Below are 17673 nucleotides of genomic sequence, written 5' to 3' on the forward strand. Positions count from 1 at the left end.
TGATAGATTTCATTGGAGGGAGTTGGGAGTTTGAGGGACCCCCAGAGCGAAACCGTTCACGAGGTTTGAGTAGCGTTGAATAGTTACAGACAGACGAATGCTCGTCTGCGGTTTCAGAATAGATTCCTACACAGACATCATGGCAAGGAGTCTGTGGCTCTTTGTGTTCACCTCTTATAGAGCTTGCTTGAGTGGCTTAAAAATAACAAGCTTCACTCAAACAATCAAGCCCTCATTAGCACTATGTACAGTCAGTTCACACACAATTATTTCTGAAATCACAGGAAGGGATGGTAACACCTCAGAAATTCACACTGTCCGCAATGTTTTAGCACTCAGTTTGAATTTAGAGGTGAGAGGCATTCATGAACAGATAGAAGTGTCCCTTTTACACATGAAATAATGAATGAATCCATCAGTCAAGCAGCGATTTTGATGTTGCATGTAAGCATTGGTGTGTTATATTTTAAACTAAATTCAGATGGATGGAGCCAGAAACTCTCACATTGGGAAAACATCAGACCATCAGGCTACAGTTGACCTAACCTGAAGTGCATCGGTATGACAGTTAGAAATGTAATCTGCTGAAGCAGAGGGTGTTAGTGCGGGTCACTAAACCACAGACCCAGCTCTGGAAAGTCATCATGCCTTCCAAAGACATGCCAAATGAAATAGTTGAAGTTTTTTTGGAGAGCTGTTGAAATAGATAGATATAGATGTGATTATACTTAGTGGATATTAAGTAGGCATATTGATCCAATAAAGCAAGTAAAGAGAGAGAAATAAGAAAGATAATGATTAGGTCTTCATCTCATGAAGAAATCAGATTTGTTGTGAATCTCAGTGCTTTACCCGATGCAATAACCTGCAGAATTGTTACATTAGATGTTTATTTATGTCAACATTTAAAAACAATATAATTAATGAAGGGACTAAATCAAATAAACTTAAACGTGGAAGAAGAACATGAAAGATGGCCATTACAATGTGCATTTCAAATTCACTATGTAATGGTCATCTTTCATTTTTTTAAGGTTACAAAAACTGTCTTAAACGGCCTGCGCAGTCACGCCCTCTGCCAAGTTTCTTAGCAAAACAGCGACAACGAAATGCGTGTACATCAATTGCCCATCTGATTCTGGTTTGAGCTTTTCGCCCGGCAACGCACAGACACACGCAGCTTGTACATGTTTGGAGCAGCCTACACGTTGGGGCAGTACTTCGTTTAAGCTTCTTGCGCACCAGTGAATCTCAAACGGAGCAATGTTGGCTAGTTTTAAACCTGGGACACAGGAATAGACGTTATTATTTTGTCCAATAGTTTATCAAGTGATGGACATTAGCAGACGCATTTTTTTTTTTAGATAACAGTTTCATTAAATATCTTCAAAATGGACATCTATTCATCCAAATTATCACCTGCTGTTGACATCGGTGCAGGGATATTTCTTTTTATCATAGGTAAGTTTTTGTTTGCGAGTGTTTTACTTGTGGTAGAAATATTAGAAATGTTATTTACCGGACTTTAAAAAAAGACAATTTAATAATCGTTATACCTTATGGGACGCATTTTGCAAACAAAACAAAAAATCCTGTTTCCTATGATTCTGAAAAGTCAGCGTCAGTGATGCACGTGGCTGCAGGGCATTCCCCTGCATTTAGTCAAAGCTATATCAGATAGGAACAGAGGAAGAAAATATGTTTACATTTTTATAATACCAATGGTCTCAGTTAGAGAGAGATAATCAGAGAAATCTAGCTTTAAAAAGCGTCTGTAAACTGTGTACCTTTCGATAGGCAACTGTGTTTGACGTGAAATACGCAACCGAAGGCTGACCAGTTTTTATTGTGTCTCCAGTTACAGAATTAAGACCTGCACTCTCTCTCCCTCCCTCTCTCTCCTCACGCACAGACACACACACAGACACACACACATACTGTTATGAGGTCAGAAGTCTATGGTTGAGGTCTGTGCTTGGCTGACAAGAGGTTGCAACACCCCCATCCCCTCTCCACACACTGTTTCTCTCACATACACACACATACACACACACACTAATCCCAAACACTGCACACATCACATGCAGGTTACTTGTTGCCTAGATAATTGTTCGTATGTCCATATGTGTGAATGAACTCGCATTTGCCTTGCCACCGATGAAGAAACCTCTTCCCTTACAGGACATTGGTCAGGCCATCGTCCACTTCACAAACCAATTTAGGAAGAGAAAGTGGAAGAGAGGGAGAGATGCAGAAGAGAGCTAGAAAGAAAGAAAGAAAGGGAGAGGGTGAGATGAACAGATTCAAACATATGCATAGACAAAAGGGAGTACTATAATCTACCTGCTTCTACTGTCAAAATCAGGTTGACACTCCTAATAGATTGACTTAGAAATTAGAGGCCTGTGGATATTAGAATCCTGATGTCTGCATAACATGGCACGTTTGACGTGGACTTTTTTTCTGTAAAAACCAAGACTGAACAGTGAAGTTATCTTGATTTTGCCAAATAATTTGTTTTCCAGGATATGGCCTGTTTTCAGTCAACCTTTAGTTTTCAAAGTAGTGGATGACTGGTGATTGCGCCGGAAGACTTCAGTTTAATACTTTAATCAGGCATTCAGAAATGAAAGATTTCTGAAAGTTAACTGTTCAGTGTCATGTCCTGTTCAGTTGTTCTTCAAAAGGGACACACATGAATGTAGAGAAAACCCATTCCCTGATGACTTGTCCTTCATTGAACAGTTGGGATCTTCCTTGTTAAACCTCCCCTGTTCCACGATCACCATGTCGGGTATTTGCTGTGCTTGTTTTTCCCTCTGACAGAATGAAGGGCTTTATGAGAACAAACAAACATTTAAAGTGTACACATGTCCTTGTTAGAATGATTATAAACAAACATCAACATATCTCTGCTCACCAGAATAAGATTTTGTTGTTGTTGATAACCTTGTTAATTTGGTCATTTTATGTATATAGAAAATGTCTTGAATATGCTTATCATGCCATGCTATAGGTATTCATTCCTGCCTTGCTTTGCAGCTCTCTCGTCTGGCTCTCAAATGATTATAGTTCCTTTTAACCTCAAACCTTGTTCACCATACCCATCTAGCATGTCCGCCTGTAGAGGATTTCCATTCAGATAAACCCTTTTTTATGCCACTTCCATTTTTTCTAGAGAGAATTTCTCATTGACCATTAACTTTGAATCATTAACAGTAAGCATGAAGGGTAGAGAGACAATACGAAAGGTGTGGAGAGAGGGAGAGGATGGGGGGCTTGTGATTGGTTCCCTGGACCTGAGGGGTAGTCTCTTGCATGAAGCGCATGATGGGGGGGGGGGGGGGGGGGGGGTACGCAGGAGGAAGTCACAGTGAGAGAAGGGGGAGGTGCTGCCGGGTGTATGAGGCAGGAAGTTGCCCTAGTGATGCCTCTAGTGATGCCTCTAGTGATGCCTCTAGTGATGCCTCTAGTGATGCCTCTAGTGATGGCTCTAGTGATGCCTCTAGTGATGCCTCTAGTGATGGCTCTAGTGATGCCTCTAGTGATGCCTCTAGTGATGGTCTCTAGTGATGGTCTCTAGTGATGCCTCTAGTGATGGCTCTAGTGATGCCTCTAGTGATGGCTCTAGTGATGGTGTCTAGTGATGCCTCTAGTGATGGTCTCTAGTGATGGTCTCTAGTGATGGGCTCTAGTGATGGCTCTAGTGATGCCTCTAGTGATGCCTCTACTGATGGCTCTACTGATGCCTCTAGTGATGCCGCTAGTGATGCCTCTAGTGTTGCCTCTAGTGTTGCCTCTAGTGATGTCTCTAGTGATGCCTCTAGTGATGTCTCTAGTGATGCCTCTAGTGATGTCTCTCCCATGTTAACATCAGGGATGACATTCAGACACAACAGCCCTGTGTGTGTGTCAGTTTGAGTTACTTTGTTTACCATAACGCGAGTAAATACTTTTGAGGGTGTGTAATTTGTGAGTTTGTATACAATAAATGCAGGTAGGCTGAACAGAGTTTAGAGTAATTGAACTGAGATACATAGTTTTGTCAAATAATGGAAGAGAAATAGCTAATAGAAAAGCACTGCAAGTTGTGCAACAAATTGCCCCCTGGTGATAGTAAAGATTACCGTATGAAGAGGCAGAACTGATGTAGACAGCTCCTTTTATAGCCGACTCCCTAAACCTCAGGTGTTGTTGACATGTACTGAGTGAAACAGCCTGTGAGTAATGCATCCATCATGTATTTCTAGTCTACTTCCTACTTCTGCCTTTCATTTTTAGCTATAAGTAGGGTTTCTTTGGTGGCATGACATACAGGAGAAACCTGTGCCTCTCATTTTTCTCAAGCAAAACAGATAAAAAATACTTTCTAGTATTGGTACATCATGTAAGATAATATTTTAGATTTCTTGCCAATAATCACATTTCAAATATATCTTTGAAAATCTGTATCAAATCTGTTTATTTTAGCAAGTTGAAAAACCATTTTGTCAACCAGCAAATATGTATTCTTTAAGCTTTGGATTGGTGTACATTTTTTACAGTTGAAATGTTATGCAATTCAGAGACTCACACTTTTAAAATGTCTAATTAATCATGAACTGTTTGTGCTTACAGTTCTTTGCAACTCCATTGAAACACATTTACTGACTGACAATTAATTAAAGTCTATATAGTTCCATATCTCACCCATCCACATCAGTTATGGTTCTTCCTGAAAAGAGTGGAATACCACAGTGGTTTTCCTTCAAATGTCACATGCCCTTTAAGGGAGTTTATAAAGGGAATCGAGGAGTGACTCCGACTCAGATACCTCATGTGTTTGGTATCACATTCCTGAGAAAATCCCGCTAAAAGCTGACAAATAGATCCCTTACAGCATGGATGTGGAGATCTTGCTCCTGTCTGTAATAGCATGTGCCTTAACAAAGCCAAAGCTAGCGAACTCATCTGTCTCAGAGCACATAAGAGAGCCATCTTGTCTGCAAAATATTTTCCTTAACCGTTGTGGTCTTAACCCTTAGATTAAGACCACAATGGCTCCGCTCCAACTATTTTCAGTTTTAAATCTAGACTAAAGACCAAACTTTTCTCAGATGTCTTCTGCTAACTGGCTATGTATGAACAGGTCATTCGAAGTATTATTGCTTACTGTAATAGACTAGTGATTTTTATTATTCTTTTTTATGCTTTTATTTTCTATCTTTTAATGTTTTTATGCCTTAATGTTCTCATGCGTCTATTTACATTTACATTTATGAATTTAGCAGGCGCTTTATCCAAAGTGACTTCCAAAAGAGAGCTTTACAAAAGTGCATAGGTCACTGCTCATAACCCCAAACATTGCGGGTAGCCAAAACATGCAGCATACACTGTGAAAACTAAATAAGTTCCAAAGGGAAGAACCATAAGAGCATGTAGTTGAACAAGATACAATTAAACAATTCAACAACATGAACCTCAAAAAAGTGCAAGGGTGTACCTATGGGGAAAAAAGCAAGCAGCAAAAATATATTACACAGCAAGTACAGAAGTTTTAAGTCAGTTACAACTAACCAAAAAGAGCAACAAGTCTCAATAAGAGTCATTGTGATCCTGGAGGAAACATCAGGTCCAGCCAAACATTACCGTTGTACGCCCGGAACAAGTGTGTCTTGAGCCTTTTCGTGAATGTGGGGAGACAGTCAGTGTCCCTGATGGAGGTGGGGAGTTGATTCCACCATTGGGGAGCCAGACAGGATAAGAGCTTGTGTTGGGACCGGGCACTCTTGAGCGGTGGGACCACCAGGCAGCTGTCAGAAGAAGACTGTAGGTGGCGGGTGGGGGTGTAAGGCTGCAGGAGAGACTTGAGGTAGTCGGGTTCAGTTCTGTTCACTGCTTGCAAGGTCAGTACCAGGGTCTTGAATCTGATACGGGCCGTGATGGGTAGCCAGTGGAGGGAGATGAGGAGCGGGGTAACATGGGAGCGTCGGGGTAGATTGAAGAACAGGCGGGCTGCCGCATTCTGAGTCCTCTGGAGAGGGCGGGTTGTGCATGCGGCGAGCAGCGAGTTGCAGCAGTCCAACTTGGAGAGGACAAGTGCTTGGACTAGCAGCTGGGTGGAATGCTCAGACGGGTATCTCCTGATCTTCCGGATTTTGTAGAGGGTGAATCTACATGACCGGGAGACCGCAGTAATGTGGGCTGTGAGGGAGAGCTCCTCATCCATGGTCACCCCGAGGTTCCTGGCAGAGGATGAAGGGGTCACCGTCGCATATCCCATGGTGATTGAGAGATCGTGGGAGGTGGAGGGTTTGGCCGGAATGATGAGTTCTGTTTTAGCGAGGTTCAGCTGGAGGTGGTGCTTGGACATCCAGTCGGAGATGTCTGTGGGGCAGGCCTCGATCCTAGCTGAGATCCCCGGATCGGTCGGGGGGAACGACAGGTACAGCTGCGTGTCGTCAGCGTAGCAGTGGTAGGAGAAGCCATGGGAGGGGATGATTGGTCCAAGTGAGGTGGTGTACAGAGAGAAGAGGAGGGGTCCAAGGACGGAGCCCTGTGGAACACCAATGATGACGGATGACCTCAAAGCCGTTCTGGCAGAGTGGAGGGCAGTGGTGACTGACAGGAGGGCGGTTTCTGTGGAGTGGCTGGTCTTGAAGCCCGATTGGTTGGGGTCAAGCAGGTTGTTCTGAGAGAGAAAGTTTGACAGTTGGTTAGATACAATGCGTTCAATTGTTTTAGAAAAGAAGGGTAGCAGTGATACCGGTCTGTAGTTCTGGAGGACAGCTAGGTTAAGGAAGGGTTTTTTGAGTAGAGGACTATCTCTGGCCTGTTTGAAGGCAGAGGGGAAAGTGCCAGAAGTAAGAAGAGTTAAGGACATGGAGAAGAAAAGTTTTGATGGAGGGAGAGATGGTTTGAAAGAGAGGGGAGGGGACTGGTTCAAGGGGACAGGAAGTGGGGCGATGAGAGAGAATGAGGTCAGAGATCTCTGCCTCTGCCAGGGAAGAGTTTAGACATTTAGTTGGGTCACTCATAATCAAATCAAATATATTTGTATAGCCCTTTTTACATGCAAGCATGCCACAGAGGGCTTCACATACGCCCATAGAACTGCCCCTCAACCAACCTAAACCCTCAAGGAGAATGAGTGGGTAGGAAGGGTGGGTTCATGGAGCCGATAACTAATGTCTTAACTTTTTTCTCAAAGAAGGAGGATAAGTCATCTGCTGGCAAGGGTGGAGGGGCGGGGGGCGGTGGGGGCTTAATTTTGTTCAGAAAGTAGCTGGTTTGAGCATCAGTTATGTGGACAGAGAAGGATTTGAGGAGGGAGTGATACTTATCAAGGTCCAGACCGTCTTTGGACTTGCGCCATCTCCTCTCAGCTGCCCGAAGGATGGACCGTTCTTCACGAATAACATCCGTGAGCCACGGGCAGGAGGAAGATCACGCAGGCCTGGTAGACAGGGGACAGAGAGTGTCGAGTGATGCAGTTAATGTGGATAACAGGGTGTTAGTGGCAGTGGGGTGGGACAAGAACTCGTCAATGGGAGGGAGGGAGGATGTTACAATGGAGCAGAGAAATGGGAGGGGGATATGGAGCGGAGGTTGCGACGGAAAGTTACGAGGGGAGGGGAGGTAGGAGGAGTTGGTGGGAGAGAGACAGAGAATTGGATGAAGGAGTGATCAGAAATGTGTAGTGTGGTTACAGAGGTTAAGTCAGTGATACAGTTACGTGTCAGGATGAGGTCAAGCTGCTTTCCTGCCTTGTGGGTCGCCGGTATGTTCAGCAGCATCAGCTTCTTTTTTATTTCCTATATTTCACTCTTTTAATCATCATGTACTGACCTTTTGCTTGTATTTATGTGAAGCTCATTGTATTGCCATTGTGTATTTATGTGTGTGAAGCACATTGTGTACTTACGTGAAGCACATTGAATTACCACAGTGTATGAATTGTGCTATATAAATAAAATTGCCTTGCCTTGCCTTGGATGCGTGAGTTCTAAATATATCCGACGCACCCACCAGAGTGAGTTATTTTTTCGAAACAGAAGTTACTCGTGTTACTTGTTAGCCTCCTCATTGTAAATTTTGAAGCCATACTATAGCGTCTGTCATATAGTTTTGTCCCACCTCTCCCACCTCTCTTCCTCTCACTCCTCATGTCCCAGCTGTGCTGTCCTTCGTGGGGAACCTGTTGGTCCTCATCATGGCCTTTAGGAGGTCATCCAGTATGAAGCCACCAGAGATGCTGAGTGTCAACCTGGCGGTGACAGACTTGGGAGCCGCTGTCACTATGTACCCCCTGGCTGTGGCCTCGGCATGGAACCACCACTGGCTGGGGAGCGATGCCAGCTGTGTCTACTACGCCTTCATGGGCTTCTTCTTTGGCACGGCCAGCGCCATGACCCTGACGGTCATGGCTATGGTGCGCTTCATGGTGTCCCTCAGCCTGCAGTCTCCTAGTAAGTATTGAGGTCTCTCTCTCCTTCTCTCACTCTCTTTCTCCCCCCCTCTCTCTCTCTCTCTCTCTCTCTCTCTCTCGCTCCTTCTCAATCTCTCTCTTGCTCCTTCTCCCTCCCTCCCTCCCTCCCTCCCTCCCTCCCTCCCTCCCTCCCTCCCTCCCTCCCTCCCTCCCTCCTCTCTCTCTCTCTCTCTCTCTCTCTCTCTCTCTCTCTCTCTCTCTCTCTCTCTCTCCTTCTCCCACTCTCTCTCCTTCTCCCACTCTCTCTCCTTCTCCCCCTATCTCTCTCTCTCTCTCTTGGCCTCAATGGATGAATGCAATAAAGGCACCTGCTCTGTCTCTATGGTAATACATAGCTCCTTACAGAAATAAAATGCTGTTTAATTTAGCTTAATTATTATTATTTATATGTGAACTGAATATAATCGAAACGAAACATCCTGTTTGATTCTTTACTGTCTACTTGGGGAGGGTCTATTGAGTTAATGAAGAGCACAAATCTGAAGACATCTGAAATCACTCGAACTACCGTATACAAATGTTTCAAATCCTGCAAGGTCCCGTGAAACTGCGTAATAGTTTCGAGTTATACTTCCTGCCACTTTCAAGTTTGCCTTGGACAAACCGTTGTTGTCACACATGTAGCTTTACTTAGAACCCTGTGAGGACTGACTGGGGACTGGGTTGACCCTGTGGCACTAGCCAGAGAATACAGCAGCGTTTAGCACGTAGGAAGCCTCGCGGGACTTGTGCAGACATTTTGAGGAGGAAATATGGGGGAGAATGTGTGAAAAGCTTTCGGAATTTAGAGCATTCATTAATGGACGCACTTCAGTATTTTGGGGACGCCGGCCCTGAGTGTGAGTCGTCTTCATTCCTAATATTTCTGTTTCTTTTCTCCATATTTTCCCCCCCAGAGGAGAAGATCAGTCAGAGGAATGTAAAGCTACTGTGTCTGTGGTGCTGGCTGTATGCCCTGCTCTGGGCCCTCCTGCCCCTGCTGGGCTGGGGGAAATACGGACCCGAGCCCTTTGGTCTGTCCTGCACCCTGTCCTGGTTGGAGATGAAAGACCAGGGCTTCTCCTTCATCATCGCTATTTTTACCTGCAATCTGCTGCTCCCCTCCATTGTCATCACAGGTTGCTACTCTGTCATTGCCCTCAAGCTTCACATCACCTACAAATCCATCGAGAACATCAACCAGGTCCCCAACATTGTGAAGATGAACAGAAGACTCATGTTGGTAAGAAACAGACCCCCCACCATACACACACACACACACACTCACGACAACAGCTTTCCTTCATCAGCACAATACTGGACTGTGTGATTGTAGTTGATAAATGAACACTTCTTAATAAGGATTCTTTACACCTTTATGAAACTATATACAGTGCCCTCCAAAAGTATTGGAACAGTGAGGCCAATTCCTTTATTTTTGCTGTAGACTGAAAACATTTGGGCTTGACATCAAACGATGAATGTGAAACCAGAGATCAACGTTTCAGCTTTTATTTCCAGGTATTTACATCAGGATCTGATGCACAAATTAGAAAATATCACCTTTTTGTTCGAACCCACCCATTTGTCACGTGAGCAAAAGTATTGGAACATATGACTGACAGGTGTGTTTTGTTGCCCAGGTGTGTCCTATTACATACATTATTCAATCAATAAATACCACTGAATGTCTACACTCAGGTTCAGATTGGGTAAGATAGGTTTTGTCTATGCAGACTGTATTCAGAGGTGAAAACAACATGAAAACTGGAGCGCTGTCTTTGGGTGAAAAACAAGCAATTGTGAGTCTTAGAGAAGATGGAAAATCAATCAGAGCCATTGCAGAAACATTGGCCATAGCCAGTACAACCATTTGGAATGTCCTGAAGAAGAAGAAAACTACTGGTGTACTAAGTAACAGACGTCGAACAGGTAGACCAAGGAAAACATCAGCAGTTGATGACAGAAACATTGTGAGAGCTGTAAAGAAAGACCCTAAAACAACTGTTAGTGAGATCAGCAACAACCTCCAGATGGCAGGAGTGAAGGTATCACTATCTACTGTTCGCAGAAGACTTCATGAACAAAAGTACAAGGGCTACACCAGAAGATGCAAACCACTCATTAGCAAGAAGAATAGGAAGGCCAGGCTGGAATTTGCCAAAAAGTACAGAGATGAACCTCAAAAATTCTGGGACAAAGTTTTATGGACTGATGAGACAAAGATTAACTTTTACCAAAGTGATGGAAAGGCTAAAGTTTGGAGAAAGAAAGGAACTGCTCATGATCCCAAACACACAAGCTCATCTGTGAAACACGGTGGAGGTAATGTCATGGCTTGGGCTTGCATGGCTTCTTCTAGGACGGGCTCATTAATATTCATTGAGGATGTAACACATGATGGCAGCAGCAAAATGAACTCGGAAGTCTACAGAAACATTTTGTCTGCCAATTTAAGGAAAGATGCAACCAAACTGATTGGCAGAGCCTTCATCATGCAGCAAGATAACGACCCAAAACACACTGCCAAAACAACAAAGGAGTTCATCAGGGGCAAGAAATGGAAGGTATTAGACTGGCCAAGTCAATCTCCAGACTTAAACCCTATAGAGCATGCATTTTACCTGCTTAAGAGGAGACTGAAGGGAGGAACCCCACAAAACAAACAACAACTGAAAGAGGCTACAGTGAAAGCCTGGGAAAGCATCAAAAAGGAAGAATGCAAAAGTTTGGTGACGTCAATGGGTCACAGACTTGCTGCAGTTATTGAAAGCAAAGGATTTGCAACTAAATATTAAGTCTTATTCACTTAAATATGTTTTAAGTATATCTGTTCCAATACTTTTGCTCACATGACAAATGGGTGGATTCAAACAAAATGTGATATTTTCTTAGTTGTGCATCAGATCCTGATGTAAATACCTGGAAATAAAAGCTGAAACGTTGATCTCTGGTCTCACGTTCATTATTTGATGTCAAGCCCAAATGTTTTCAGTCTACAGCAAAAATAAAGGAATTCGCCTCACTGTTCCAATACTTTTGGAGGGCACTGTAGCTATAACAGCTATAACCCCCCTTTTGCGAGTCTTGATGTATCACTCATTACAACCTTCATAACACATCCTTTAATTATCTATATTTCTAGTTTGGACTCTTCTCGTCTTCAATTCTTAATTTAGCGCAAACGTGTAGCTTGTAGCTTGAAACTCTATTGGGCTTATTGCAGATTGCTGTGCTGATCAGTGCTGGATTCATCGGCTGCTGGACACCCTATGGGATTGTCAACCTCTGGTCCGTTTTTAACGACGGTTCGTCCATTTCTCCGGGCCTGTCCATGTTGCCCTGCCTGTTTGCCAAGACCTCCACCGTCTACAACCCTTTCATCTACTACACCTTCAGCAAGAGCTTCAAGAAGGAGGTGAAGCAACTGTGCTTCACCTCGGTCTGTACCAAGATCTATAGGCGCTCCAACGTGGGTAACATGACCGACGCCTGCGACGTGTCACAGGATCAAGCGGACCATGGCGCCTACACGGTGTGTGAGAGGTCCAAGGTGCCCGTTGAGTGCATAAGGATGTGTACCAGGGACACCAGAGACATACCTGAACTCCTGGAACTGTCAGCAGCAACCGTGTGTCCGCTCGCCTCGCAGTGAGTCATCACCCGTGTGTATCAGTGGAGCGGGGTATCGATTTCTTGGCGGACGACAACGGCAACTTGTGCTTTATTTAACGTGAGTGGTGCTGTGTGCCTAAGGAGGCTGTAGCACCGGGAGGAAGCATGGCCGTACATTTATCACTCATGCCATGAACTGAGATGACGAATCAATACCTTCATAAGTACCATGTGTACAGTACAGTGTAAAGAGCAGTGTTATTGTCTGACCCTTCACGGATGGTTGAATAAGAAAGGGCACAACGGTGTCATTCTTAGTCAATCAGACACGGGACTGACAGCTGATGAACACTGAGAGTTGAGTACAGGAACCAGGAACGTGAATATTAATAAAGGCTGCTGTGAAAAAAGGAATCCCTCTGTGGTATTGCAATTTCAGGGGAAAGGTCATTTTGATGTTTGACAACTATCTTGACTATGAATCGTGATTTGTGTGTAGTTGTGTAGATGTTTTTGGTTTGGATGTGTGTCGATTCTCCAAATCTAGTGACCAGAAAAATAATATGATGTTTGTCCGAACCATATTAAGTGAAAACAAATACATAAATGGAGAGCATAACCCACTGGGTGAGACGGCTAGGTCATTTCTCTTACAAAAACATCCTTATACAATGCAGCAATTGTACTGTCGGTGCATTGTTGCACTTCAGAAGCTGTGATTAAGGTTACTAGGTATTTAAGTCACTGTGTCATTAAGGAGTGGCCTGACATTTACATGTATTCATTTAGCAGATGCGGGGTAACACTGAGTGAATAGAGCATTGATAAATATTCATAACTTTCATAATACATTTATTTTAAAGTTCATTTCATTCATTTAAAGTTCATTTTCCCTATTTAAATGGCATCAAAACCTATAAACTATGATTCAGAACAGAAGTGAGTCACCACGTGAATGGTTGTGAAATGGAATCAGTATGAATTTTTGAATGTTAATGTCATACAAGGTAGACTTTACACTGTTAACTGTACATTCATAATCATAGCTCCTAATTGTTTAAGCATTAAACATCCAAATAAATTGAGAAGCCAGTGACTCTTGAGAATACATTTACAGTATACATAAATATAAAAAGATTGTCTATAAAACTGAAGATATGTATCACAGATGCACAATAGAATTACAAAATGTAATATGTACACAGTTCTAGAAAATGAGTAGTTTAGAATAGAATCGACATAGATATATAACTAGAGATATAGTTTCAGTTGTTCTGGAAATAGAGAGCAGTTATGGAAAACAATATCATTGTGAAAACATCTGAATATATTTAAACCATACTACTACCTCCTTTGGATGTTATACCTCTTCAGGAAATTTCATTCTCCTCGACGCCCCTCACTGGTCTGCCTTGAGTGAGTCTGGGTCAATCAGACTCAGCTGGTCTAAGTTTTACTGTTTTAGATGTGAATATTCTTATACGTGCTGTGTTTGAACCAACAATTCAGTTGCTGTTGCCCTGAATTCTTTCCCCGTACCTCAGGCGTAATGTTTGGCTTAGTGCCCATTCCATGATACAATAAGAACATGCACAGCCCCTTTATTATTCTATAGTGTTTCTTAATTTCGAAAGGATTCAGTTTCAGGGATGTTATGGTTGACTGAGTTCCAGATGTGCCACATTAATTAAGAAATTCTATATGTTACTGTGTTGATCTTAATGCCACTATGTTCTTAAGTCACAGTGAAGACACCTTATTTTGTGTTACCTTATTTCGAACAGCTTAGAAATTGTGTACACTTTTTATTGATGACAAATCTTTCTCTTCTTAAATGCCCTCATTATTTGTTTTAACCGCTGGTAACACTTTAATACAACCATCCTTTAAAGCTACTTTAAGTTACTACAGCAAATGGTTAGTAAATGGTTTGTGAACAGTAATAAAGGATCAGTAAGATAATGAAGTATTTACTTCATTTTCTAACCATCTGACATCTTCAGGTTGTTCAATTATCTGCACATCATTTTTACATTATCTGCAAAGAATAGTTATAAAAATTAACCCAAACTGACTTTAGAACGCTTGACATGCAATACTGTAAAATGTCAGACTGATTATTCATGACATATTAAAAGGTGTAGAGGGTCCAGGGTTTGAGATCCATTGATGACACTGATGACACTCGCACAACGTTGACGAAGAGGCTCAGAGTACGTCAGAGATAAATGGCCGTTAGGTTTGAGTGTAAGCGGCGTGAGTGGGCTGTCTGGGTAATGGGATGGTTGTTGTGGTTACTGCCAGGGAGCCATGGTCTGCAGTTGCTCGAGCTGTGCTAATTGCTAATGTAATACACCAAATCATCTATTCAGAGAAGCAGAAAACTGGGTTGATATTTCTATAATTATAATGTAGAAATTCAAGCTAATAATGTATGCAAATGTCTTGTGTATGCTATGCATTATTTTCCAACCTCACAATGAGAAAAATTGAGTTCACCATTAAAAAAAGACTGTTCATTGCAGAGGTTGATGCTTGTTAAGTCAAAGTTTGTGCGACACCCCTCAAATTTTTGAGGTTTTGTTAGTTTTATTTTGAGCAGTTTTGTGAAATATGGGCAATAGAGGGACAATTATGAGGAAACAAATGAACATTTCAGTGTTGTTGCCAGTAGGAACTAATGTGGCGCTCTGTTTTCATCAGGGACTCAGCAGGTGAGTGTCAGTGTTTCCTCAATATGCTGAGCGGAGCGAAATCAATAAGAAGCACCTGTCGCATCGTCTCAATTATTTTCCTGTTTTTCTGGATATTCTTATCTGTCCATGGGTCTTCTGCCTGGGACTTTTGCCTTGATAGTCCTTTGCCTCTTATTCTGTTTACTTAAGTAATGTACTGTATTATTTGGAAGCTATATCGTCTCTTGCCCCAAGCTGTGCCCTCTGATTATATACCAGAGAGCACAAATCTGATTGCCTGCATCAGAGAGCACAGATCTGATTACCTGTACCAGAGGGCACAGATCCGATTACCTGTACCAGAGGGCACAGATCCGATTACCTGTACCAGAGGGCACAGATCCGATTACCTCTACCAGAGGGCATAAATCTGATTAAATGTACCAGGTACAGATCCATTACCTGTACCAGGTAATCAGACCAAGACCTGGGGCAGCATGGACATCTGATAGCCTGTGGATGTGAGGAACAACATTTCTATTGCCAGAGAGCTTTCATCCTGTCTGACAGTCTGATATTAAAGAGACATCCCTAGATAACATGGAGGATGTTGATTTCTTCATCTTCCATGGTTTTAGGGTGGCAGTAAGTACCCTCTAGGGATGCGGGATGCACAGGTGGCAGACAGAAGGTCTAATTAGCATGAGGCAGCTAATGAGACTTCTGATTAGGGATCAAAGTGATAGAAATTTATCTCAGGCATGTTATCAATTCAAGCTTAACTGTAAATTAGTATGGTTGAGATGGACCTCTGGGCAGTTTCAGACAAATTCATAAGTGCATTTTGCCTGACTTGTTCCATTCAGCTGTTGTTATTTTTATCTATTTTTTAAGTAAGGTATGGCCATCTTGCTTAAAACACCATCAATTATTTAGTGACCTGGATATGTCCAAGAAATGACAAGGTCAGGTTTCACACCTCTAGGGAGGTGGTTGTTATAATTCGCAGAGTCGTGGCTGCCACAGCAAGAACATCAATCCTTTTCTTCCTCTCAGCCCTGAGGCTGTTAAAACCACTTAAACGTGGGGTGTCCTGGTGACACGTGCCATGTAGGCTGAGGGCTTGAAGCAGCAGCATGGGTTCCATTCAGGCCTGGGCCACATCTTCTCTCCTCTCTCTCCCTCCTACATTTCCTGCCTATTGTCTTACTGTCTGTGCAATAAATACGTATATACGTACAGCGGTAATAAAGATTATATAACCAAATAACATCCTACCGAGGAAGCGATCCGATGCTGTGGCTGGTTCACAGGGATAGGGTATTAAGAAAGAAGAGTTCTGTGAATCCAAGCTACAAGTCCGCAGTACATCGTGTATGATCAAAAACTGACGCTCATTACAGTTACTGAGGATTAAAAGCAGTTTGACAGTTGACTGTGAAAAGTAAATAGAATAGGATTGAGACAATGTGTAGACTACACTGAGCAGATTGCTTAGGACTCACTATCAATATAAATGATCCCCGATAATTTATCACATATTGCACTCTTATTATTATACTCTTTTTTGTGTAATAAGAACCCTTTCCTCTCCTGACTTCCCCACCCCTTTGATTAGGCTGCGTCTCCTTCACAGTCCTTGGTGATGCCTCTACCTGGAAAGGCCAGATTTAGCATGAAGAGGTGGATCAATAGGAAGATATCATCAAAAACGTGGAACTGAACAACAGGTTTAGAGGTATTGACTTTGGACGTTGGAAGCTTTTGAAAGCCATGCTTCACTAGAGTTTAGTGGCCGGATTTGGCCTTAGGGACTTCTTTAACAGACCTTTACAGGGTTCTAACCTATCAAAGTAAGAAAAAGCATTTGCCCCAGAGAGAGACAAGGACAGAGCAAGTGAGGGACAGAGCAAAGGAGACTAAGTGCTTGGGGATAAGATCACATAAACATCTACCCTTGAATGAGACTACACACAGTTCCATATATAATGGTGTGAAACATGGCTTACTATACATTTACTCATTATCCATATCATCAATACGACCATCAAAACAATCACAGGAAAACTTGTACAAATACCATGTACAGGTTGCGGTGCAGATCAATGTTTTTTCACCCTGCATGAACTGTACTGCACCCTCATGGGACAGTTCCAAAGGGAGTGGACATAATAGAAAGTAGACTGTCTCGTTGTTGTCCACCGTAGAGCATAAGCTTATTGATGCAAGGCAGGGCCAGGACACAATCCCATCTCCATTCCACTACGACAAATAAGTCCAAAATGATGGGATTTAACAAGATCAAGATAATACAAATCGTTTTATGTAAGGCAAATGCCATTTGACTAAATATATAATGTAGAAATAACCCACTATGAACTTAACATAGACTGTCGTCTCTGTTTTGCATGTTTAAGCTTTGTCCTCTGGGATTTAAAGCCACATCTAAAGCGGTCTAACGTAAATGTGTATTTTTTTTACACAAATCTCCCTTTGACAAAATCCATTTATGACGCAGTATTCATGGTGCTTCCTGCCTCAATGAACTGTGTTATACAGATAACAGTGATGCATCGTTCCCTTCAGATATTCTTTATAATACAAACACATACTGGTTAAATATTGACCTATCTAAATCTGATTGAAATAAATGTAATGCAAGATTACAGTGGCATTTGATCGTATCAAAAAGTGCAGGAATTAATTAGAAGTCCAAACAGGCGGGTTTGCTGTGACACATTTTTAAACAAATCAGAGTTATTTGAAGCATGGGAGGCCACACATGGTTACATAATACAAATGAACGTACATTCCTTTAATCACAACTTTATTACATTATGCATATCTGAGAATCTAAACTGATTCATAAAACACATTATGTATGCCATAACTTTTTATTCAACAGCCCAATGGCTCTAGTTAAACAGTCAGATTATC

General features: G+C 42.4%; 1 protein-coding gene across 1 annotated transcript; it reads left to right on the forward strand.

The window, feature by feature from the left end:
* The first annotated feature begins 1391 nt into the window (after positions 1-1391).
* On the forward strand, positions 1392-12101 carry opn8b (opsin 8, group member b). The gene is made up of 4 exons (XM_047022127.1): positions 1392-1461; positions 8154-8447; positions 9364-9689; positions 11673-12101. The coding sequence occupies exons 1-4, from the start codon at positions 1392-1394 to the stop codon at positions 12099-12101; spliced, it is 1119 nt and encodes a 372-aa protein (XP_046878083.1).
* The last annotated feature ends 5572 nt before the right edge of the window (positions 12102-17673 follow it).

The sequence above is a fragment of the Hypomesus transpacificus genome, chromosome 6 (genome assembly GCF_021917145.1).
Source record: "Hypomesus transpacificus isolate Combined female chromosome 6, fHypTra1, whole genome shotgun sequence".
Lineage (NCBI taxonomy): Eukaryota > Metazoa > Chordata > Actinopteri > Osmeriformes > Osmeridae > Hypomesus > Hypomesus transpacificus.

What these genes read in the sequence shown, in the direction of transcription:
- opn8b (XM_047022127.1), top strand. Translation starts at nt 1,392, where the DNA reads ATGGACATCTATTCATCCAAATTATCACCTGCTGTTGACATCGGTGCA. An exon ending in GATATTTCTTTTTATCATAG is followed by an intron (nt 1,462 to 8,153) that starts GTAAGTTTTTGT and finishes CTCATGTCCCAG; the next exon opens with CTGTGCTGTCCTTCGTGGGG. An exon ending in TGAACAGAAGACTCATGTTG is followed by an intron (nt 9,690 to 11,672) that starts GTAAGAAACAGA and finishes GGCTTATTGCAG; the next exon opens with ATTGCTGTGCTGATCAGTGC.